This window comes from Falco punctatus (assembly GCF_963210335.1).
Source record: "Falco punctatus genome assembly, chromosome: 7".
In the NCBI taxonomy this organism is placed as follows: domain Eukaryota; kingdom Metazoa; phylum Chordata; class Aves; order Falconiformes; family Falconidae; genus Falco; species Falco punctatus.
The window spans coordinates 32,940,752-32,966,586 of NC_137587.1; the positions used below are offsets into that span (position 1 = coordinate 32,940,752).

Sequence of the window (25,835 nt, forward strand, 5' to 3'; positions counted from 1 at the left end):
AGAAAATCATCTAAATTATAGGCTTTACTGAAGGCCCAAAATGAAAATAATATGGATCAGATGATATTTTAAGGCTGTCAGCTCATACTTGGTTCGTCTTGTTCTGTCTATAGATGCCCAGGTACAGTTGGTAGATGCTGATGCTGCATTTTCTTGCTTTTTGTACTGCCATAACAAGAGGTCAACGGGGATCAGCTGGGCACTTTTCAGCCCCAGAATGCCAGGCAGCCTTTGACCAAAATCACTCATGGTCTAAGTAATTGAGATGGATCAAAGGCAAGTGAATGAGTACTAAATAGAGGAATTGGAGTGGTAAGAGGGGAAATAGAGTGGGATGGAAAAAATCAGGGAAAATAGAAGTGTGATGGGAGCAGAGAAGGAGAGATGAGAGTGAGGTGGGTGAAAGGATGCAAGATGAAATGTAACCGAAGTGCAGATAATAGAACCATAGAATATCTCAAGCTGCAAGGGACCCATAAGGATCATCAAGTCCAAGTCCCTGCTCCTTGCAGGGCTACCTAAAGCTAAACCATGTGACAAAAGCATTGTCCAGATGCCCCTTGAACTCTGACAGGCTTGATGCTGTAACCGCTGTCGTGGGGAGCCTGTTCCAGTGACTGAGCACCCTCTCAATGAATAATCTTTTCCTAATGTCCAATCTGAACTTCCCCTGATGCAGCTTCGTTCCATTTCCTTGTGTCCTATTGCTGGTCACCAGAGATCAGCACCTCCCTCAGCACTGCCCTACTAGAGGAAGTTGTAGACTGTGATGAAGTCACCTCTCAGCCTTCTCCAAGCTGAACAAACCAAGTGACCTCAGCTGCTCCTTGTAATGCTTGCCCTCCAGACCTTTCATGATCTTGGTCTCCCTCCTCTGGACTTGCTTTAATAGTTTGATGTCCTTCTACTGAGACACCCAAAACCGCACACAGCCTTTGCTCTAGTTCCTTGGTTTGTTTTTTTTCAGCACACCCAACTGGAGTGACTTGGGGTATATTAGCTATGTCTGCTGGTCTTCACTGCTTGATCATAAGGCTGTTTGTTCTGGTACAAGTCTTTTAGGGAATGGTGTCTTCTTTTTCCTCTAGATTAACCCTGAGAGAAGACAACAGTCTAAAAAATTAACATGAGGCAATTACTTTTTGTAAGAAGGGCTTTTCCCCTGCTGTAGCCCATACATGGTGTTTTCTGAAGAGAAGAATGAGCACACTCTTGTATTTTAGGTGCTTGATGAAAAGTGTTCAACATCTGCCTTAGACATGCCAACATTTTAGAAAAAAAATCTACAGGAGTTACTGTTTAGCAGAAGTAGGAGAACAACTTGCTAGATTTTGACTTCATTCAGTGTTGTGAAGCCACTGGTTCATCAGGATTGGTGAAACAATCTATAGATAGGAATGATTAAAAATCATCAGAATATCACTAGTCCCTTATGGATCATAGCAGCATTGGAGTTAGAGGTGGGCTGAATGCCAGTAATCCTTCAGAAATCCATCAGAGATCTGGTCTGGTGGTGGGCGCTGAGCAGGTGCAGAAAACCCTGAAGAGCTTACAGTCAAAGCAGACAAGGCGAGAAGGGACTTAACATGGGAATCAGAGGGAACGATTAAGGTCCACAAAGAAAATCAGTTCCACTTTTCTTTTTTTTCCTGCTTCGTTGTGCAAATAATCAGATCAGTAGCACAGATCTTGTGCCACGAATCCTGACTAGCTCATTTTGCTGCTGTTCTCTGCATGTGAGCAGATTCTGGCTCAAAGCCCATCTCGTTTGGAGCCTTCATAGGCCAAGAACAATTGGCAGCTGGGGCTTGTTTCCAAGTAATAGATAAGGATTTTCTCGATACAAGGATTTTCTCGATACAAGATGTGCTGTACTTCTTACTGAGAGGTGCCATTTCATTCTGAAGGCAGACGTAACCCAGTGATATTTCCTCAGTAATGAGTCATGTACTTACGCTTTCTAGAAATCTTTCTCTTTTTTTTTTTATATTTTTCTTTTTCTTTATCAGGTCAGTAAGACTTGGATGAATTGTTAGTGTTCCTTTTTATATTTTTTTTCTTATGGTACAACTGTAAGGATCTTGAAACAGAAAAGGATGGGTATTGGTCAGATTTACAGGGAGTGTGAATATCTATGGACAAGGAGTACTGGTGGTATTTTCAAAGCAGAACCTCAGCTTTTCTGCAGCTCCTGAAAAAGTTTTCCCTTTGGGGAAACACAAGTGGTGCCTGCAGAGTGGGATTACAGAGGGAAATGGTTCTCAATGGAAGGAGCGAAGTGGAAGCTTGCTCTTCTGCTACAGCTTGGGCAGGCTGGTGAACAAGTCTGTCTCTGGGGCTGGCATGCAAAAATCCATTGGAGATGGTGGCACTGGTTTTGTCGTATCAGTGCTGGGGGGTAATTTAGTGCCCTTTGGGTAGAAAAATGCTGCTGTGAGCAGAGCTGCAATACTCAGATGGGATCCCTACTTGGTATGTGAAGAACATGGTTAACATCAGTCATGACCCCCTGTGTATGTGTGTGTATGTATTAGTCCTCCTTTTCTCACTGAGGCTCTGTCCACCCCCAGAATTGAAGCAGAGAGACAGAAGGTTTTGCTTCGCTTTCTTCTTCATTCTCTATTTAAGCTGTAAGAACAAGAAGCTGCTCTTGATAAAATCAGATGAAATGAGGTTCATGACAGCAGTGCTGCATATCTCCAGGCTCAACCTGCATTTTGACGTGTTCTCACTTGAGCTGGGAAGACCCAAGCTTGAGAAACATGGCCTCAGACTGTATTCATTTCCCACACCATTCTTTGTAGACCTTCCAACAGAAAATTGAAGTTGACCAAGGCCCACTGTAAAATCTTATGGGACTCATATCTGAAGTAATTAGAAAGACTCTTAAATGTCATGCGAAGGGAGTTTACTGCAGGCCAACGTAAAGTGCACAAAGCATATATGACTTCCCAAGAGATTGCCTTCCCCTGCACGTATTTGTGATGTACCTCTTCCTGCTGACCCTCTGCCTGTCTGTGTCTGCCTTCTTGTATCGCAGCTGCCCATTATCCTTTCAACAGTATGTGATGGTCCAGAAGCCCAGACCAGGTAGTGAAGAGCAGGAGCACGCTGTGGCTTCCCACAGGAGCACGCAGTTGTGAGGGCCATTGCTTTTACATGCAGAGTGTCACGGGCACCAGCACAGTCTGACGATTATTCCTCTTCTTGAAACAGCGTGGCACATTCTGGTCCTCTTTTCTCCATTGCAGTATCTGAATATCCCTGTTGGACAAAGCAGGGTGTCGGATTTTGTGCATATTCTTTAGTTGTGTCTTGTCAGTTTTGCCTGCAAGCGTTAAACCCTGCAGCCCTCTGGAATCGGTGACATGATTGTGTATGACAGTTGTTAGTGGATGAAACAGAAATCTGTCTGCGAGCATCTGTTTTGAGGGAGCCAAATATAATTAACATTTAACCATGCTGCATTTGCTCTTTTGTTTATTGGGATCCAGCCCTCCTTCCTAGGGATCACAGTCCATTTCTTGTGGTCCTTCTGAGGAGTTTGACTTACTGCTTTTTGTCATTGTATGTGTGTTTCACCTAAGTGTCTTTTGTATCACAGGCTGGGGCAGACAGATTTTTCAGAGATTGACCTCAGGATAATGAAACTCTGAGTTCTTGAATGTCTTCAAGATTTTCCCCAATCCTACCTGGTTTCAGATTGTTCTGAATGGGCAGACTCTACACTGCCGTGTTTCCTAACATAAATCAGGTGAAAAAATGACAGGTGTGATTTTTTTGCTTTTAATACCCCCCAAACTGCTATTATGTTATTGCAGCCAATGTCAATAGAAAACTAATACAAAGGGGAGAATTGGGTTCGGTGATTTCACTGTTTTGATTATCTCATGTATATAGCAGACATGGATATGCCACACATAGGTAAAGGTTATCTGACAGCAGGTGGTTGCTTACACTGTATTGGCTCTTGGTAGAAAGAGCCACTGATAATTCTAATTACTAGTTATAGTTGTAAATGAATCACACTGTGGTCAAAGTGCCTAGGCAAGGCTGGGACCTTGCTGTGACAGGCTTTGTGTGAACCAAAACTAGGTGAAACCTCAGTGGAGCTCAACCATTCTGCCAAAAAGCCCACAAACTTTTATGGAGAAGTTACAACAAAACCAAAACAAATGGAAGACGCACAGAGAAATGTAAATTTATGAAGGTACTGACTCAGGCAATAGCAAGGGTGCAATTAAGTTTCTTGATGAGCACCAGCCTGTTTGCCCATGGCGCTCAGTACATCTCAAACTATTCTTTTGAAGTTGGGTGGCTTGGCTACAGTCACTGGTGTTTCTGCTTTGAAACCAGTAGAATTTTTCTACCGGCTTCTGCAAGCGCTCTGGATTTTACTGTGGTGCGATGTGGTTTGGACTTGGCATCATATTAATCTCAAATTTGGGTTGTTTGTTTCACTGACTTAACTTGTATCTGTACCAGCAATCGGGTAATAAAAAGTTGAAGAGAGATTTGCACGTTTCCCACACAAGCCATGCCTGGAAGATTTTTTTTTTAATATTGCATAATTGCCCACTTCTCTAGATCACTTGTTCCTGAACTGACCTGGAGCTTATTTTTATGTGATGAATCTCTAAGCTGGGCAGTCATCTTGCATTGCTGTGCTGCATTTCATCAGTTATATTTCCATGATGCTGTTTGAGCAACAGGATGGATTTAATGTGGTTTTATTCTGTAATTAATTCTAGGAACTTGCCAATAAATAAATAATGTCTTTCCTTAATGTCAAGTAATGGTCAACCACAGATGAAAGGAATTGTCTTCTCCTTTAAGGATGTCACGCAGAAATCAATTATGTACGGTCTCCCCAGTCAGCGAGTGTATTATGATACTATGGCATGATTTCCAATTTATTTTCAAGGGACAACTGGGTCACATATTGAATGTGCTAGGAGGAAAGGAGTCAGAGCAGCATCCGTTGTTTTACGGAGTTTGACAATCTTACTTAGGCTGTGGAGAAACTTTGCATAAAAGGTTGTCTTGAATTCAGGCCTACCAACAAATATGGAGAAAAAGTAGTTTCATTTGGAATGTTCTAAGCTTTCTAACTTGATCACATTTTAACTTGGGTGAACATGGTTGTCTGTTTACTATGGTTATCTGTTTGTTATCTGATGTTGCTTTCACCCCTTTGACTACGCTTTCAGCATACAATTGTTCATATTATGAAAGGTCTCATTTTTTTGCAGGGCACTTTCAAAACGACAACATGCAGAATTGCTTTAAAAAATGATAATTCCTTTTCAAAACTTCCCTTTATCTCTGCTGTTCTGCTATTATTAGTTTATTGATTTAGTTACGTTTAGTATGGGTCTGTGAAGATAATTTTAGATGCATGTGTCTGTCACACTTTTACTCCAACTCTGAAGCCTTAAATGTAACAATGGGAGTAGGAAATAAGTTCCTACCAGCACCTAACAAGGTCAAAGTTTCTTGTATAAACTTGCAAATGACCATTGTGTGCACTCCTTCAAGATTAAGTATTTGCATTCCTGTATGTTGCCAATGGAGAGCAGTAGGTGTCTTCCCAAGGGAGATCTTGATGCATGTAACTCTTCTGAAAACCTCTGTCAGCCAGCAGTAGCGTGATTTCTCCTAGCAAGTTACCATATTCCTACTAAAAACCCAAGAAATAATTTTTTTCAATAGGATTTTTAAATTCTTTAACTATAGTCCTTAAGCAGACAGCCTTCTTTGGGATCAACAGCTATACACATCTTAAAACCTTTTGTCACTCCTACTTACGCTAAACAGTAGTGAAGGTATGGATTCAGCTGGAATCTTGATGCAATTTAGGTTTAAATTCCTAAATTTGCCTCCTTTTGACTGCAGGATGAGTTTGAGAATATTTTTATGGAGACTGCATCTGAAGGTGCAAACTAGATGGGGTGAACCTCTCTCTGTGTTTTTTTTCTGATGGTTTTATTTGTTTCTTGGGGCATCTGTTGCAATCATTTTCACTAGGGACATTTCTTCCTGAGTTCTCGGTACCTCATTGTGTTACAGGTTTATTCATGCAGGACACAGAATGGTGGTGTGGGATTCATAAATCTCTTGGAGATATGAAATTAAGATCTTGAATCCAGCTTTTCTAAATATAGATGATTAAAGATGAGCAGGATGCTTGCATTTCCACAAGTACTAGATATTTGCACTGTTGTTGCAGAAAGATTCTTATGCTGTTTTTTGAATATTGATGTATTGCATTTTTGACGAGTGATGCTCAGCTTGGAAAAGGCTTGAGCTGCAATTTTGAAGACTTCAGCATGGCTGGGGTAAGTCCTTTTGTGGGTAGATGTATAAGTGTCAGGCCGCCAGGGTGAGGGAGAGACCTCTTTCTCCCTAGGAAGCAACAACCTCCAGAATGTTATAGGGTTAGCTCCAGTCAAATTTCCTTCGCCTGTTACCTTTCTTTAAGAGGTCTCCCTTACTAGGCAGTCCATCCCAGTTCAAAGGCTGCACTAAATAAATCACTGAGCTGTGCCTTCTCAGAACCAGTGGCTCCCCAGTGAGAATCTTTGTGACCTCTCCAATTTTTATCTCCTTCGCTATTTAATCTTTTCACCATACACTCATTGATGCCACAAAAAAATGTGATCATGTTATTTTACTTAACTTGGCTTGTGTGGAGTCATAAATAAAACCCCAGCATGGGTAGAAGTATTCTAATCTAGATCAGTGAGTTCATTATTTGAGTATGTAAGCTTTGGACTGAAGACCCCAGCCAGCTCTTCTGCTGCGTTGGGAACCACGCTGCCGCGCACGTGCTGAGGTTTCCTGTAGCCATGGCTATGCTTCTGCCAGGCATTTTTTTGCAACTCTTTTTGTAGGACTTGTACTAAGGGCTTAACAAACCAGAGTTTTGGATTTTGGTGCAGTTCACTTGGGTAATATTTTAGCTTTATGCATTGCAGTAGTTGGAGTTTATGCTCTTTAGGCTGATTTTGCTGGATGATTTTAAAGTGTCATCTGTAGGTGCAAGATACCATGACAAAATAGTGCATGTAGTCACGTGTGTGCATGTGCAAGTGAGTATAAATCTAAGGGTACGTGGGTGAACTTCCCTGCTTCAGTCTGAACCTTGTCTCTTCAAGCACGGAGGTATCCCTTAGCTGTTTTGTTGTCTTGTGGCTTTGACCATTGGGAGACCTCAGAACCTCAGGTTTGCAGAAGAGCCTGTGTATTTGGTTTGGCTGGCAGGCTGTGGGGAAACCCTGCTTGACCTTGGAGCCTGCCCTTTTCTGACTGCTTTTCAACACCCTTTACGTGAAAGGCTTTTCAACTGGTGTGCTGTTCTGGTGGTGGTTATTTCTTACGTACCTGAATTGTGTCAGACTCGGGAACAGCTGTCAAGCTCAGGAACAATAAGATTTCTCTCCTGTTTATGTACTTTCCAAATGTTGCTCCAAACTCCCTAAGATCTAAGACACCAGGGGAGTGCAAACCTCATCTTCTATAAGGCATGGGAGGATGTTGAATTGCTCTTTCTGAACTGTTCCAGTCTCCAAGCCAGTAGTGATACCATAATTCAGATTCAACTGAATAAGATGGGAGGAAAATGCAGATATAATACATTTAGACTTTATTTTCTTTGTTCCCTGCTCAGCCTTTCATAACACAAGAATAACTGAACAAGCTTTTACAGAAATCACTTTTGGGTAGGAAAAAAAATCATTCCTAAGGAAAGCTGTTACATATTCATGTCTTTAATTATTCTGTTCAGCCCCAGCAACTGCAAGAGTTCAAAGCACAAATATCAAATTACAAATAGAAGTATAATAAATTATACATTGATTTGTGCCCATCCTGTCCATATGTCAGCCACTAAGAAGTACTGTTTTGCCTACACATATATAGACATGCTTTTTTAGAAAGAATCGATGTATAATTTATTATATTTTTCTGTCATGTGCTCTGAACTGTTTGAACAGTCTTAAACACAAACACAGATGGCTTAGTTGTTCTGGTTTTGTTTGGCATGGTAAAGATGTCGTCAGCTGCTCTCTAGTTCAGCCACACTTAATCATCCCTTGATGGTCTTAGTACAGGGGCAAGACCTAGTTGTGAGAATCTGAGTTTGCGAGAACATATGGAATGTTTGGCTCTGATGATGGCTGTTCTCACACTTTGATGAAGGTTTCTGCCCTCTTCCAAAAGAGCCAGTGAAATGTCCTGTATGGATGCTCCTCTTATACTTCAAAGCAAAGTGATCCAGGCTTATTTTAAGCCGTTTGTGAAATGTGTTCATGTTATGCCTGCTGACTTTCCACTGAAGTAGATGAGAAACACGTTACTTCTCTTCCTTGGGCTCAGCTGTGGGGACAGTAAATCCTAGAAGATGGTTGAAATAATTGCCTGGTGGCACTGAGTTCTTAAGCACTCAAGATTTACATGTGATCAAGCTTTTAGTCTCTTCATGATATTCAACAAATAGTTATGTTGGAAGAAACTTTTCTTAGCATGTTTCTCTTCAAATACTAGAAATTAACAAATTGTCAACATTTCTTCACACTAATTTTTATTCTCTTGTGTATTGTGCAATTAGCTCACTTATGAGACAAAATTGCAAGAGAATAGGATTAAATTATTTTAAGCAAATTGTTTATTTTCTTCTTCAGGTACAAACCTCTACTGAAGCACTATGGAATAAGTTGAGGGGGATGTGCAATCTATGGGTTGTTCAAGCCATATGTTGAGCCTGATTTGCCTGATGGGATCAAGAAGTATGGCAACCTGCCAGATGTTGGTATTCTATCAAGTGAAGTGTGTGCAGTAGGGATAACATTTGGCAGTCCTCCTTTCTTCCTAGAAGCTGTTCTGTATGCTTTACTTGACCTTCATGCCAGCCACTACCCTTAAGGTCTCCAGGCATGAAGAAGGCTAAAGCTGTGTTGCCTTTTTCTCTTTTTTTTTTGTCTATCTCAACTGGAATACATTGTTTTTGTTGACTCTCAGGCTTGTTGTATGCCTTGAACTGGTTGCCGGCTAAGCAAGCAAAAATGTTTACAAAAATAGCCTTAAATAAGATGTGAGAGGTATACTTTAAATATTCTGTCAATGTACCTCAGCCCTCCCCCCTTTTTTGTTTGTGAGAAAGTAATGCAACAAGAGAATGAAAGGGAAAGAAAAAAAAATTAAGAGGAAAAGAATATTGGATTAAAATGATGTATAGCCAAAATAAAATTGCATCCATCATTACCAGTTTTCTCTCTCCTCTTTTTTTTCAGGGAGTCTGACAGCATATATAAGCTTAAGGAAAGTAGTCATTATAGAATAATGACTTATTAAATTGTTTTAATTACCCTTCTAAGGGTTTCTCTTGGATGCCTGCAAGTATTTTCCATGGGAGAGTTAATCTCTGGAAGTCATCATAAAATAATCTTTTCCCAGTGGGCTTGCATTATGTTGGGAGGACTAACCAGACTCTTACATTATCATATTTGAAGACAGATTCCAGGTGGCTATCTCAAAGATGCTGGAAATGAGGCATTCATAGTGTGTCATTAGGTACAGCAGTGCTGCAGTAGTAGCGATTACTGCCCTCAATAGGCAAATGCATCCTGACTTGTCTTTGTAGTACAACCATCACTGTGTAAAATATATCATATGTAAGTTTGAAAGCTTTTGAGTCTGCATGGAATAGTAAGTAATTTCTCTGAGGAAATCGAGCTAAACTATATTATGCCTGTAGTGTGGTTTAGTTAAACCTCAGCCAATTAATTTTTCATGGGCTGTGTAGCAGGGATCGGAGCTAACATGCACAATTTTTTTTATTGCTGTTGGGTTTTGGTTTAAACAGTGGTCAGCATGTGCAACATAGAGGAATTTGTAATTATTTTTTCTCTAGAGGAACAAGATGATGTCCAAAATGTCACATCCTTCTAGGTCTAACCCCTAACACCTGCCCCTTGAAACTCTTTTACCGTTTGTGAGAAACATCTTGATTACTGAATACTGAAGGATATGGTGATTTACAAAATCACTGCTTTTGCCCATGCCTGACGTCTAGTGACTTAAGCAATTTTTCAGCGGGAACTAGTTCTAGTTTTGAAATTGTGTCATTGCTTTCATTACTGTGAATGGCTTCCAATTCCCATCCTCCCTACCCCTCAGGAACAGCCTAAGCATCTTGTTAGGCTAGGGGAGAGGGAGCAGAAGGAAAATCAAAACAATATGAAGGTTAGCCCTTTCTCTGCTACCAGGATGCCTTGGCCACAACAGTAAATTGATAATGAGGCATTGACATTTTGTCAGAGATGAACGCGGCTGCCAGGGTCATGATGCAGGAGGGCACGTGCAGCCCTTTTTCACTTTGGGAAATGGGATTAGACTTCATTCAGGTTTCTCCTGTACACTCACTCTTGAGCTCTGCTGTGTGGTTTTCCACTTACACCTCATCATTTGACTTTTCTATTTGTGGTGGGAATATCTTTTCCTCTTGCAGATATGAAGTGCCATTACAACCAGCTTGTGTTACTCTTCTTTTCCTCCTTGTCCTCCAGCAGATAAAAGATCCACTTACTCGCTGCGTAAAAATAACCAGAACTTCCACTGATACTGTGTAGCTGTGTACTTGCTCCCAGTCAGTAATAGCACCTTGCATCTTTCGAGCAAAGCTGTCCATTGGGACATCAAAATATGCCCTAGGCAGTGTTCCCCCAGGTTTTTCTTTTTTTGCATTGTTATGGGGTTGGTTTGTTAGTTTTTGTAATAGAGGATCTTGATACCACAAAGGAACTGGTCACATTTACATGATCAGACCATGTAAATCCAGTTAAACCCAGTAGTTTGGCTTTGAAGTTACCAATGCCAAAAATATCAGAAAGTTGTGCGAGAAACCATCCAATAGGTGGTATAATCAGCATCTTGTTCCTCTACATATGATTAAAGAGTTTAAACTCAGAAGTTTGGTGTTTGAAACCCATTCAGAATCGTGTTCGAATTTAAACCGATACAGCTCTGCACATTGCTATTATGTGTAAAGGAATTCCTGTTCTTTGTGAATTTCCCAGTATGATTATACATGGTGTGAAAAGGTCTTCTGTTTTGTCAGCTTTGGAAATTGTAAACAGATTTGAATAGCTCCTACTCATGATAACAATGATGGTTAGCTTTATAGCCCCCTGCTGAGTTTTTCCATTTTGATAAATACCTTTCTGGTTCCCTCTGTATTTTTTCTTCTATGCGCATGTGTCATGAAAGCTGTAACTGTCTCAATGGGACCTAGACATCTTCTGCTTCCTCAGCATGGTGTGCACAATAGGATGCTAGCCTCAGTTTTTATTAGTTACGTGGAAGGTCAGCTAGTGCTGCTGCCTGAGTGGTTGTTCCTGGCACATCGAATTAGCTGAAAGCATGTCTGCTTGATTGCCCTGGACACTTGTGATATTCACCACCCCCTCCAATTTAAAGTATACACATTAATGGTTTAAACTACATGTGACTTAGAGCTGTAGCTCATACAGCTTGTTCGCATTTCTGTTCAACGTTGAAAAAGCTTGCTCTTTTCCTTGGTGCAGCATTGCTGGCATTGGTTGGAAAGAGAGGAGGAATTCTTGGGGCCAGGGGTAGGATGAGAAACTCCTCCTCTGTTTCTGTTTGAGATGTGTCGACAATAAAAAGGCTTTTGCTTGTTCTCACTCTTCCACACTTGGAAGATGAAATCCAACAGCAGTTGGTTGAGAATAATAGCTTAAAAGCAGTAGGGTTCTTTGAAATAATAAAAGCTATCTCAAGAAGGCACTAGGCAGATGTAAATCGTGGGAATGGAATCACAGAATGTTTATCATTAGGGTATCTTGGATGCTACCTATGCAGAAATATGGGAGTGAAAAAAACAAGGTGAAAACACCTTCGTGCCAGTTATTTACACTGTTTCTTGCAGCTGATTCAGCAGAAAAAGCTCCACAGAGAGGTGTTCCAGTCTGCACGTGGCATGTGCTCACATAAGGCACTTGAGGGGTAGCTGTGCTTAGGGACAAAGATCCAGCTGAGTTCGCTTCCCTGTGGGAACACCTTAGTTAAGGGAAACCAGTTTCTACAGCCAAGAGCAAACTCAGAATTGAAGTGTCTGCTGCAGGGTCCTGGAATGTCTTGGAAGATCTTTGGATGTTCCTTCCTCTGAATAACTAGACACCTGTTGGTCAAGGCAACTCGGTGTGGTTCAGTGGCAAGGCTGAAACTCTGACCTCTGGCATCTGAGATGCTGCTAATAGGGAACAACTTTGAACAGTGAGCTTGTCCGAAAGGACATTGTATCTAGCCTAGCATGAATCAGGAAAGCAGAGGAGGAAGTAATACACAGGTCTGGGAGTATCATGAATTGGAAGAGATTGATAGAATTGAGAGGTTTAGACAAGATTAAAAATAGCAGGTGAAATCATGATGCTTTCAAGTTAAGAGTGAAAACTTTCCATTGTCACTGGTAGGGTGAACATTTTGATAACTGTATTTTGAAAATAAGCTGCTGTTTTTCCTAGGCTTGTCAACTTGAGACATTTCAGTGTGAAACAAGGATCTGAATTTATTGAAATGAGAATTTAAAGTTAACTGTATAAAGCATTTGCATGGATCCTCCCTTTTCAGAATTAGACCTATCTAATTAAATTAGATTGCCTTAGGTGCCCTTTAATTTTGATTGTGTGGGGGTTTAGTGCATTTAAACTAATGCATGCAGTCAACATGAAATAACTCTCCTGATTGTCACTGTGTACCCAACGTTTGCTTTGTAAGTAGTAGCGTGATATTCTGGTGGATGGAAGAACTTGGTTCCCTAGATATTACCAGTAAATAAATATTAGCTAGGATGTCTTCATTTACATAATAGTGCATGCTTTAGATGAAGAGAATATATTTAGCTGCATGTTTCTGTGAGACACAAGAGAATTAGTGTGGGGAGAATATTGGTCATGTGAGGTACCTCTTTAGGGCAAAATATTTATTTAAAAAAAGCTTAAGAATAAAAATGTGGTTATGGTGCTTTTGCAAACCTGTCTGTTTCTGCCATCTTTGGCAAGTGTGTTAAATTGTTTTGTGATTGCAGCTAGAGGGTTTTCAGGCACAAATAAGCACTGCAGCGATCACACACGGCCAGGGCAGAAGGAAATAATAATTTCACTTTGTGTTCAGAATATGCCATCATATAAAAATATGCCACCTAAAAGTTAACCAAAAAGAATCACTGAAAAATTATATATTTGAAAGTAACAACGGGGATTTTACAAAACAACTGAGCCAAGGTGACATTTCACTTCTCAGCATCCCATTCCCAGAGTGGTGTGTGCTGAAGCCAGGGCCAAGGTACCGCACAGCCATGAAAGCTGCTGCTGAGGTTTCCTAATTTCTGGGAAGTGGCTACTGGAAGATTTGCTTTCAAATCTCTGTGCTAAGCCTGGGTTCCCAATAAGGTAGCAGGAGCATAGTGTTACTGTAGCTGACTATGAAAAAATGACAGACACCTGATTCTCAAAGACGGGGAGCAGTGTTACTGCTGAGTGATGGATTTTATGTGATGCTGCTTAAGAAAGCTATCATGTTTAGAGTATCAGTGACTGGCATCTGACATGTTGTTTTTCCTTGATGTGAATCATTTTGTTATAAAATAGGATTTTTCTGCTAACTAGAAAGTGTCTCACTTAACTGTTCAAGTCCCTTGTTCTCCTTGCGACCCTAAAGCATCCCTTTGGATGTCAGTGGGAGATATTAGCACAGTAGGTGTTCTCATTATCACTTGACATTTTGCTGTTTGGTTTTCTGCCTGTTGCTATTTAATGATTTCAATTCTTTCTTTGCCAGTCCCAGAAACCATTTAGCAAGCAACGTACTATTAGCACTACTTAACATTATTGACATAGTCACTAGGAAAAGAGTTTCATTTCCGAACAGTGCTACAGCATTCCCCCTTGCCATCTGTTCCTGCTGTGTCACTCACTGTCGCCTTTCCCAGTTAACCCTTTGTGCTGGCCTCCTCACCCAGTGCCCTTGGGGAGGGTGGCACAGGCTCTGCACAGCTTTGCCTGAACTGTAAAAATCCTCTGAGGCTAAACCAGACTGCAGGTAGCTGTAATGGCAGTGGCATGGGGGCAGTTTTTGGCTGACGTGAATTGGCGTCTGTTTGCTTTTTAGAGGCACAGACAGAGCAAGCACAGAAAGCACTGCAGGCTTTCTATCCTTAGTCGACTGTTTATCACAGGCACTTTGCAACTCCCATTAGTGTCGGGTCTGGATGTCTTGCAGCCTGTAATGTAATATCTTGAATAAGACTGCAGAGGGAAGATACAGTACCTTTTGGGAGAACAAAGACATCAAGACTGAGCGATGAGATTCATCTCACTGAAGTTAAACTACCAAAAAGATAGATTGCCAGTTGATATTAATCGCCCGTGCTTCCCTCTCTCCAGTGGAGAGATGAGCATATCTCCCAGGGATGATTTATGTGACTCTGATCACTGGGCAACCCTGACTGTTAGATGGCAGTAAGAGGCCAGGCTGAGAAGGATGATCAGCTTTAGATGAGCTCAGGTTGAGGCTGGACAAGTTCGTGGTAGCAAAATTCTTTGCGAGCTATTAAATCCATTGTAAGAGCATCTGGCTTATGAACTTTCTGAGCTGAGAACAGTTGGAGGTGGGGAGTTGGTAAGGGGTAGTATCAGACATTCTTGTCCTGGCGTGCTCTGGCTTTCCTAAGCATCTATTTATGGCCACCGTTGGAGCTAACACACAAGGGAGATGGACTTTCTGTCTGACACCATATGGCCATTCCTGCGCCCTTATGTGAGGCCATTTTAGCAGTGAGAAGCGGGGAATACACATTTATTAAGAGACAGTTTCTGCAAATGGGAAATTGGCAGTAAGGTTTATTTCCAGATCTGTGGCAAAGTGCTACTGACCTACAAACAGAAAAATTGGAAGTGAATTTTACAGAAAGAGCCTGTGCCAGGTGCTGCTGAATGTCAGTGCTTTATATCAGGTCACCGCAAGCCTTTCGGAGATTCAGATGAGCTGTTCCACCATGTGTTCCCCTCAGATGGTGCAGACAGCTTGCTTGAGCCTTGCACGGTATGAGGAGATTCAGTTCTGACATCATTTGCAGTGTGGTGTGTAGCTGTGCTGCTACATGGATGCTCCCTGCGTCTGCAACAGCACCAGGTGGACTAACAGGGTAGAAGCTTGTCACTTCAAGTAGCTGACTGAGAGCACAGAATGGATGGCCCCAAAACCAGGTATCACTCACCAGAACAGTGCTCATGACCTTCCACTGTCTTGGGCACATGCACATATATGTGCACCTCTATATTTTGGATGGTTTTTCAAGTTGAAAGATTTTGCAGAGTGGACAATCTTAAATGCTGATACCCTTAAAATGGTTTGCTAAGGAGGCATGCACCTCAGACTGAGCATTTTGCTGCCCTTGTGGTAAATGTATGCCTGTCATTTGCTGCAAAAATCTTTGACTAGTGTCTCCATAGCTGTTAATTGGTAGCATCACTGCATAAATACACTTATGTTTGAAGTCAGAATTGCTTTTTATGGCAACTTCTACATTAAAAAAAATACTGATTAAACTGAAAAATGTTTTCCTTATCAAATTCCAAGAAACAAAAAAGGCCAGTGGAATTGGATTCAAAACATTAAGCTGGGCTTGATGTGAAATAGAAGCTATTGCTCTCTTTAAAGCACACTCTGGTGTTGAAACTGGCAGCAGAAATCTTTGATGCAGGGAGAATGTATCAAACTTTACTTTTGCAATTTCCTGTTTGGTTTCTTGCAGTCTCCTTTTGTCTAACCATATTTGACCTCAAAGCTAAGTTTATGTAATGTGGATTAGTTAGTATGACATATCCATTGTGGTCATTCATCATTCTCTGTTTCATTTTGAATGTGACATGATATTTTCTAGTACAGATGAAATTCGTTCAGCAGTCAGCTTTGAAAGGGTCCGTGTTTCATAGCTCTCTAAAATGTTGTGGATAGTGAGCAAAAGAAGTTTTTTATTTCCTTTACTCTCGAGCTTCTCAAATTCTTTGCTCCAATTTGTAGATTGCAGCCACCACTGTGGAGAGGAGAGGTGTTGTATCCTCAAGTCCTGTGCTGTTCAGCACCCTCCATAGCACAGCTGCACACAGCCAGGAGGGGTGTGGTTTGGTACCAAAGGGAGAGGTTACAGGGAGAGTCAAAATGTGATGCGGGAGTTGAAGGACAGGGTGTTAAAAGAGATTAATTTTTCAGCCTGGTCAGTGCCGGGCACGGTAATTGAAGGCTGATGGTACAGCAGCCTTCTGTGATGTGGCTGAACGAAGACAAGACTGATTCCTCTGTTATTCATAGGCCACGGTGACTTCAAAGTTATGATGGTACTACTAGTAGTGTAGTAGCAGGAAGGATTTTTATTTTGTTGTTACAGAGACAGGGTTTCAGTTGTAGGAGGAAGCCTGTTGAGAAAGGTGAAGAGTAATAATGCCAAAACCCCAAAAGCACTTACAAGTAGGGTGTAAACCAGGAGATTAAAATTGCATCCAAAGGTTAGAAGGTGACAGCAGCAGCATGGAAGGAGAAGAAAAGGTTGGTTGGTGTTGCAGCAAGGGTGTTGCTTAGCGAGAGCATTCTCAGAGTTTTTTCCTTGAAGCTCTGGAGTTCTACCAGATCTGAAAGAAAAGTGTAGGTAGGATGCACTGATGTCTAGGTTTTACTTATTGCTGAAGATCAAACGTCATCAATGCTATGATGGATTTTTTACCTTCTGGTCAGGCTGGCAGAGAGATTTGGACATATGGCTCTGGGCTTCCCATGTCCATCTGCCATGTGTAGTCTTCCTCTCCCCCACCCCGCCCAGTAAACCTACCTACTACAGTCCTCTGGCAATTTAGAGTACTGAAGAGACTTCGGGCATTACAACAGCCAGGAAGAGCTCGTGCTCTCCCTGCAGTACATAACAGTTGCTGTTCCTGAGGTTGCTGAGCACATCTTTGGCTTTTTACATGATATTCAGAAGTGTGTGCCCTGAGTGTTTATAGATATATGAAGGAGATGTTCTGCAGCTGTTTCTGAAACAATGCTACTTGCGTGAGACTGTGGAGTTTGCACTCGGTGAGCTGGGGGAGACTTCCAGCTCTGCATTCTGGCACATACAAGGGACAAGGATGGAAGCAAAAAGCTTTTGTGTGGACCCTTTTTTAGTACTAGATAATCTTCATACTGCAGTAGGTATCCTTCTCTTGCCTTAATAAGGAACCCATACATTTGCAGAAGGATGTAATTTTACACCTCTGTATAGAGGTTAAAATAGTTGTTGACTCGTAAAGAATATGTGCTGTGATCTAGGATGAAGTGTTGGAATGTGTATAAGGACAAGGTTAAACATTTCCTTTTTTCTTTAACTTTTCCATATCCCTGTATTGAATAACCGCTGTCTTACTGATAACTTTTCCTGGTATCACTGAGAAATCCACTAAAAGTACCAAAGAAGTTTTGTCCTTCGCAGTAGGAGAAGCCTGGGGTGGAAGAAGTGTTGGAAATCTGCCACTTACTTCACTGCTATGGAGCCTTTCAAAATCCAGTTTGCAGTTTTCCACTGCGTAGGTTTATAAATCCTGAAGCATTGCAATGGTGTGTTTTGCAAGTGAAGTTAGCTTTACAGTAAGAACTTTTGCAATTCATGTGTTTTTGCATGATGTCTATGTAAATCAAGGGTTCACTGCTGAGTGATACTTAAAAGAAGATTCTTTGTATCCTGTTTTTGCCGTGCTTGCCTGATGCCTTATGGCAGTATACCATTGCTGGTAGTCACCAAACAGTTGTGTTGCTGTAAACTTAAATTTTGGCATGTGAGTGCTTTGCGGATAGCTGTATCTCTTCTTTCTAAATGCATATAATTACTTAGGTTGACTTGGAGCCTGCGTGCTAGCTCTTATGTATAGTCCATGGAAAATACATAGTTTTTCTGCAGTAATATTGATTCTAACAGAAATGCTGGGAGGTGTGTGTCTGTGGTATTCCTGACAGACTAGTACCACGTCCATGAAATCTCAGTAGATTTGCAGGTTTGCTGTTGGGCGGTCTTTTGTAATGACTTTGAGACAAAGCAAATACAGATACTAGCTTTCATCTAATTTTTCTGTATCTTTCTTCACAGCTTCCTGTTATGGGAGGAGCCTTTATGGACTCACCCAATGAGGACTTTAGTACGGAGTACTCCTTGTTTAACTCATCAGCCAACGTCCATGCAGCTTCTTCCATGCCAAATCCACCAGAAGAGACATCTCGTTCTTCAAATGATGCCATATTGTTATGGATTGCAATAATAGCAACAATTGGAAATATTGTGGTTGTGGGAGTGGTGTATGCCTTCACCTTCTAGGATGACTGTCACTCCAAACACTGGAAGAGAGGATAACTGCAACAGTATTTGTCACGTGTATGTATGTGTGTATATATACATGTATATCTATATAAATACATATAGGTAGGGACCTGTTGATTAAATGCTGCCCCAGTGATGAAAATGAAATGCAAGTTAATCATCTTGAATCTTGATGGCAGACAGCTTGAATGCAATTGCGAATTGTATGGAAGAGAGCTTTAATTGAGAACAGAGCCAATATCAATTTTGTATAGAAATGTAATACAAAGAAGACCAACGTGGGTATAGTAAATACAAAGAGAAAGTGAGATGTATATAGAAAGTGCTTATTTTCTACCGTTTAGATTTTTCTAGCAGCTCTTCCATATTTTGTCAGCTTTTTTGTGTGGTTTTTTATTGTGGTATAACATTGTATGAGATTGTTCTGTCATGTTTGCTGGATGTCTTAGTTTTCCAGATGGACTAAACGTTCAGCATTGGCTCGATTCTGATGAAGTCCAGGTTCATCATGTGCGAGTCCTCAGCATGTGCACACACTGCTAGGCTGGGTTCAGAATCGTGAGTCTTAAAGCTGTGGCAGGCAGATGCATGCTATCCAACACTTGCCTTCCAGTATCAGCTACTGGATCTGATAATCTGTGAATTGATGCTAAACCTGCCTGCTGTTTTTAGGAGGAGGCACAGCTGGTGCGAGGTGTGGCTGGTCTGCAGACGCTCTGCACTCCAGGGGAGGAAGCATTAAACAGAGCAGCAGCCCAAGCGCCCATTTCTGGCTGGAGGTATTGGATTGCAGGTTTGTAGATGTGTCCCTTTCAGGAAACAAAGGCCAAATACCATGCTTTTTAGCTCATTTCACTGCAGTCCAGATTTCCGGCAGAAGCCATGGACTTTCATAAGCTGATCAGTGTATCAGAAGAATCTGGAGAAATTGCGAAGCCTAGTTAACAGTGAACGATGTCTGTGAGAAAAATAGAGTTGGAAGAAAGATTGGACACTTCTGTGCTCATGAGAGGGGGACTGCAAGAGGCAGGTATGTCCTGGGATAGAAACAGCACAAAAAAGGTAGTAAGTGACAGATACACAAGTGCTTGTATTTCAGTATTAATATGTCTGTGGATTCTGATGAGGCTCCTGGAAGTGCTTTTCTTATAGCCTGCTTTAGGCAAGTGATAAACTCCAGTTATCACTTGCATTTTTTCTGATGAGAGACAATATTTTCACTGCATTGTTCCTATGAGTGATTCCTTTACAAGAGTTGTATCTTTTCAAAAGAAGCTGTAGCCTTCCGTACCTCAAAGATTATAGAATCTTGAGGGATGGGGAAAAAAAAAAAAAAAAAAAAAAATCGCCTCTGTTGGAAATCTCCCTCTTCCCCTTAAAAAATAAACACAAATACATAAAAAGTCTGCACTTTGAGAATAGTAGACAAATCCTTCCTCTATGTCTGCATGTACTGTATAGGTTTTCTGTCTCATACAGTTACTACCCTAATTCCAGAAAGCCTTGTCTGCAGGGACAGAGACTATTTTTGACACTTGCCTGCCACTGGACTAAGAGCTACTGAATGTGTAGAGAGGTTTGAATTTTCTTCTTTTCTCTTTAAACTAACTTTCCAGCAGAGCTGGTGGACAGTTACTTGAATCAAAGCAGCATACCCCAAATCAGTATTTATAACCGCTCAGTAGTCATTGTGTATACTTATTTTTTTCCATCTCTATGAACTGGCCTTTAAAGCTGGGAAAGATGCAAACGGAGCTAACAGGGGGGAGAAGAGAAACAAAAGTTATTTTGAGGATGGGAAAAACAATGACAACTCACTTGAACTTACCTGCTTCTGTGTATGTAGTTATTTCCCTGTTTGGAGGCAAAATTTTGTGAAAATGGTTGAGGACAGATGAGATCTGTGCTGGAAAAAAGTATAAACAGCCCAATTCTGGAAGATCAGCAGGACAGAATGTAAATTCTGTTTAATAAAATAGCTGTAGTCTTAAGACTGATACCAAAATGATGATTTTCACTGTCCTAAAATAGCTATTCATTCCTTCACAGGCAGAGGAAAATAAAAAAAGAGGGGAGCTGCATAAACTATGTACTTTTCATCTTCTTTCACTCCTCCCGATTCTCACTGAGCAGAAAGCAAGCTGTTAAGTAAGACTGGAAGGCTACAGAGAAGTTTCCAATGCAGAATTGGAAGGAATGAGCAGGACAAGGTCTGGTGTACAAACATGTAGGACCCATGGAAATATTGCTTAATGTACTGTACTGTCCCCAGCCATTTTCTGATATCCTATTGCCTTTGTAATTGTGCCAATTACTCGTGGACTTTTTTTTCTTCAGTGTTTGCATAGGGTCTTTAGTTAATCCAGATCTTACAAGCACTGTTGTTGCATGAAGAGCAAAACATTTCCACCGTGGTAAAAACCAGTTTGGCACTATGGTATTTGTCCAATGGCATTATTCTACTGCTTAATGAATTTGCCAATGGTGTGCTTTGTGTAAATTCCTAGAATATTAATCTTAGTGCAATTAGTGATGTTTACATCTCTCTCCCAAAGCACCGGACTAAATTTTTCACCCATGAGGAAGAGCATTAGAGCGGGAAGAGTAAAGAACCACCACTCTGCTAAAGAAACAGAGAGACGGTTTTGTGTTGCTTTTTCCAAAGAAAGTGCCCTACTTTCATGTGAAATTGATAGTAATAGCAGGAGTGTTGGAAAACAATGAGTTCTGCCTCCCACATCCAGATCATTGTCATACATATTTTCATCATTAGAGGCTAAGCTGTCAAGAAGGGCCAGACAGAACTTCAATTAAAGTAATTGGCTTGACAGTGTGACATGGCAAAATGGGTGCAGGCAGCAAATACAGGCTTTTCCTGTCTCATAGCTAAACTGCTAAACTGTGCACCTTTTCTGCTGGGAAAAAAATAGGTTTAGGATGCAGGCACACGGATATTGCGTGCGAGACACTATACAAAATATTGTCAGGTGTATTAAAGATTCCTAAATCAGAGTTTGAACCAGTTCTGCCCACTACGATCTGCTTTGATAGTGGTAACATGCACACTGTGTTTCTGGATGTTGTGTTCTGGCTTCATCCACTATCAACCACTTCCATCTTCTGGGAGGTTAGTTCTGGGACGTTAGGGAAGGTTTAAATTCAACTGTTGAAAAAGGGGACTCATCTGTCATTAAGTTCAGAGAAACTACAGAGGGGAATGGAGAAGTGGACGAATAGTGGATGTTTCATAGGTGTTGTCTGTGAAAAAAGTTATAGCTTCTTCATGCAGGTATATATTATACCCTGAACCATCAACACAGCTAGACTTGGAGTGCTGTAGCTCCTCCTTACCTTGGAGCAAGGATGTCCAATTGACAGTAGTTAGATGACTACTGTCACTCACTGAGGGGTGACTGGTAAACCCAAACACGTTCCCCAGACCTGTTCTCTGAAGCTGTTCGGTAAAAGCAGAAGAGAGCTCTGTGCTTTTGTATCAGCATGATAGCAGGGTTCAACTTGTAGAAGATCTGTGCTTTAAATGAAAGCATCTAGCACAGATACCACTTAGAAGATCCTGATTGGAGTTTGCTCTGTAACAGACAAAAAACACTTTCCATCTGCAGTGTTAGACCTCTATCTATGTTGTAAACTTCATTGTATGAACACATGAAGCCATACTCTATGTGCTCTGCAAAATAGTTAAAGATCCATGGGAAGCAGGGAGACGAACTGGATGCCCTAACAAGTTTCTTCTAGCCATGGCCTCTAGGGATCTATGGCAACAAAAAATTATCCCTTGGCCTAGCCTATCGCTACATGCCCTTGTAAAAAGTCCCTCTCCCGTTTTCATAATATAATAAAATACAATAATTCATAAAGTAATTAAATGCTAATTGTTTTGCTCTAAGCAGCCAGCAGCTTGACATGGCAACTCTGCAGCCAGCACAGCAAAGACTAAATGCTGAACAATTATGGAGGTAGGTGCAATAGGTAGGAGAACCGAGTGGGGAACAGCTACTCCTGTTATAGTTTTATCTGCAGGGCTAGGAGTCTGTGCTTGTCCACAGCATTAACATCTTCCTAAAATGCAGTGGAGGAGGAGGATGCATTTATGTGCATATTTGCAAAACCGAACAACAAATTTTGAAACTGATGCAACAGTCGCAGAGAGACTTGTCTGCTAGAAATAACGTATTTAGCCATTTGAGTGGGCAAGTAAGGTAATAGATATCTCAGAAGTAATAAGATCCCCTCTCCAAAATCCTTGTTTGCAATGGGACTTGAGGGCAGTCAGCATCCCACCCAACTGCAGAGCAGCCTGTAATAACAAGTCCCAAATCAAGAGTAAATAGAAGCAGCCAGCCATTATAGTCTTATCCTGTACATCCATTTGAAGATAAAGGGGAAAATACGCCTTTGTCTCTGGGACCAAATGAAAACAGGAGCCCTTAGTCTATTGGTTGTTATATATTTTGCCTATTATTAGAAGCTTTTAGTTTCTTATTTTCAAACAATTCCAGTTGTTAATATCCTCTTCACATTTCTCTGCAGGCTGCTGAGAGTTATTAATTTCACATAGCTCTGTCCGTTTATCCAGTGTAATTTTACTGGGTTTCCTGTGGCTAATCACAGAGCAGAATCTGGAAAATTACTCTCTTTTTAAGGATGACTTCCATTATTGCAATAAATAGGCCAAAACCCAGAATCTCAGGTCAAAATGCTTCTGTGCTTTTGGAGAGTTCAGAGCTCTGAGAATTGGATTTCATCTAGTTAATGCACAGAAAGGAAAAGGGCAGGCAGGTCCCTGGTGATAATGTCAGACATCAGGGTTCTGACAGGCAGAGCTGAGCATTTCATGAACTCCTGCTCTGCCCCTCTGAGCTGTGCTGGCTGCCTGGATGCACCGTCTAAGCTGAGTTTAAGTGAACTAACCATCAGGTACAGCATGTCCCTCCCCATCTTACAGTTTTTAATCCTCAGGGAAACAAGTGCATTTATTCCATTTGCAGAAGAGCCAGAGATTAATACTGTTAGGTGCGTTGTTATTGGTACATTGGTCAGCCAACATAAGGTAGATATAGGGACGATATATCATGCAGTTAGCCCTTTGCTCCTGATCTGGGAACTTCCTAAATAAATTAAAGCAACCTGAGGCCTTAAAGTCTGCTACTGCCCTTAGACTGACACTAACTTTTTGTGTTTCCTCATACAGCCCCTCTTTGTGTCTTACCAATTGGAAACAGGGAAAACTAAGTCACCGCTGTGCTCTTCTCTGGGTGCGCAGGGAACTGCAAACAGCTAGGCACCAGCCATGTCCCGTTTTAGGTTTTGGTCCTTCAGGCACAAAGGAGGAAGGTGTCCAGTTCTCTACCTCGGAGACTCCAGGGGAATACGTGCCTTTGAAGAACAAAATGGCATGGCAATTTTATCTCATTCTGGCCTGTACCAGAATATTTACACCGAGGCAATATGACCAGACCTACTTTTGCAGTAACATATTTTGGGAATTAAAGCAACACAGTCAGGAACTGGAAAAGAAAGTAAACCTGGTAACACAAACCTGTCACATATGTAAACACCTCAAGGACATGCCTCTGAAGGCAGGTTTGCCTGAGTGTCATAGGCAGACTTGATCTGTTGGTACTAAGGCAAATGTTCTTTCATATGAGCACAAATGGAATGGTGTTTCCATCTTTTGAGAAAGTCTTAGGAGCATCTTCCCACTCATTCTATCCTTCCTATGCAGGCTGCTAGTGAAGATATTTTTCAGTTGTAGAAAATACTCAAAAAGCTTCCCATGTTGGCAGTATACATACAAGATTTACCTTCCAAGGCTCTGCTTATTCTCCCTGCAACAGCAAAAAATCACCTAAGTTTCTTAAGCATGGAAAGTTAATGAGTCAAGTATCATCTGTACAGTAGTATTGCCTCATTTTACTCTACAGCTTTATGCCAGTAGGTCTCAAAGGGGATCTTACTACCCAGACTTTAGAAAGGCTGAGGACAGAGACAAGTTGCTTCTCAGGAATGTTTCAAAAATCACTACCCAGTCCTTTAGGCTGCATCATTCCTCCTTAAAGTACCTGGCGTGAACTTGCATTCATCCTTGTAAACCCCTTGTCATCACCACGTCTCTCTGCCTTTATTTTATTTCTCCCCTTGTCTTCTCTGTGTTCTTTTTGTTCCCTGGCATCAGAGCGTGTGAGCATTTGGAAGCCAGCAATGTTCTTCAGCCCTTCTTAACCACCTCCTTGACTGACTTTCACTGACAGTAAGTGATAATTAAGGACTTAACACAGTAAGTGCAAAGATCAGCAATATAAGGTCTCTTCCTGTAGGAAGATTGTAATCATTATCTGCCTTAGCAAACCGCAAAGTGTTTCCCCCAAGCAGAAGAGTAAGATGTGGCCATGAAGCATCATAACTGTATTGTCAATATCCATACAACCCAAAGCTACCTTTTAGAAATTTGGATTTTACAAATACTACACTGTTCTGCAGTCAGCATTTACTGAGCTGTTCCCAACCCCAAGTCCTTGGTTGTTTCTAGCACATCAGAATCAGTGGTAACGCACTTGGGGTAAGACAAGGGGAGTAGAAGAGGGTAGTAGGAAGAACAGAAAAGCTTCACGTGATTTAGTGTAGGGCCAAGGCCATTAAACACTAGCCTAGTCAGTAAAGGAAAACAACAATGTGCTAAGCCATTGCAAATGTAGTCATACCTGTAGTTCTCAGATGCACGGCCAAGCTGCTGTAGCCAGACCGGGCATTTCCGAATCTCACGGTGAGCAGAAGGAAGCATATGTCTTGGCCAGGACCGAGAGCGCTGGGCAGCCTCCCTCACAGCTCCCTGCTTGTTCTGGCACTGCTTTGGGAGTTTCCTGAGCTGCAGTCATTAAAGGTGATACCGCATTTCCTCTGGAGTTCAGTCCCACTAATGAGAAAAGATTGAACTGTTTACAGATTTAGGCCTAAAACTCGCCTCAGTTGCCACCTTCACAGGGTGATCAGAGTCCCTGAGCCTGCAAGCTGCCCCGTCCAGAGGGACCTTTGCCTCCACCTGGAGTCAACTGGATTAATAACACTCTTCTGCACTTCTCTCGTCTGCTTCAGTGGATCAACATGCAGGACTAGCTCTGGGGTTGCTGGGGTTTTGTTTAAAATATATCTAAAGATGTCCGTAATTTCCTAATCAAAAGAAAGAAAGCATAACTGTATTTTTTTTTTAAATAAGAAGGTAACATAAACCAAGTCTGAATATTTTGATAGATATGCTCGAAGGGTATATAATGTAGCAACGGTTGCACTATTTTTTCTATTGTCTGATCGCCTAGCCTGAGAAATATTTGTTCTTTCCTTAACAAAGAGGTCTTTCAGTTCTGAAGTTACGAAGTTTGAAAGGAGTGGAGTGCAA

At 41.4% G+C, this 25,835-nt stretch overlaps 1 protein-coding gene across 1 annotated transcript in view; it reads left to right on the forward strand.

The window, feature by feature from the left end:
- The window catches only part of LOC308067474 (uncharacterized protein C14orf132 homolog), a gene marked incomplete at its 5' end in the record, with an annotated part of 61,972 nt that overhangs the window by 19,618 nt on the left and 16,519 nt on the right, over positions 1 to 25,835 (forward strand). Inside the window, one exon of the mRNA XM_080396348.1 lies at positions 18,194 to 20,631. Within this exon, the coding sequence (XP_080252474.1) occupies positions 18,194 to 18,418 (225 nt within the window). The 3' untranslated portion in view covers positions 18,419 to 20,631. The remainder of the gene's footprint in view (positions 1 to 18,193; positions 20,632 to 25,835) is intronic.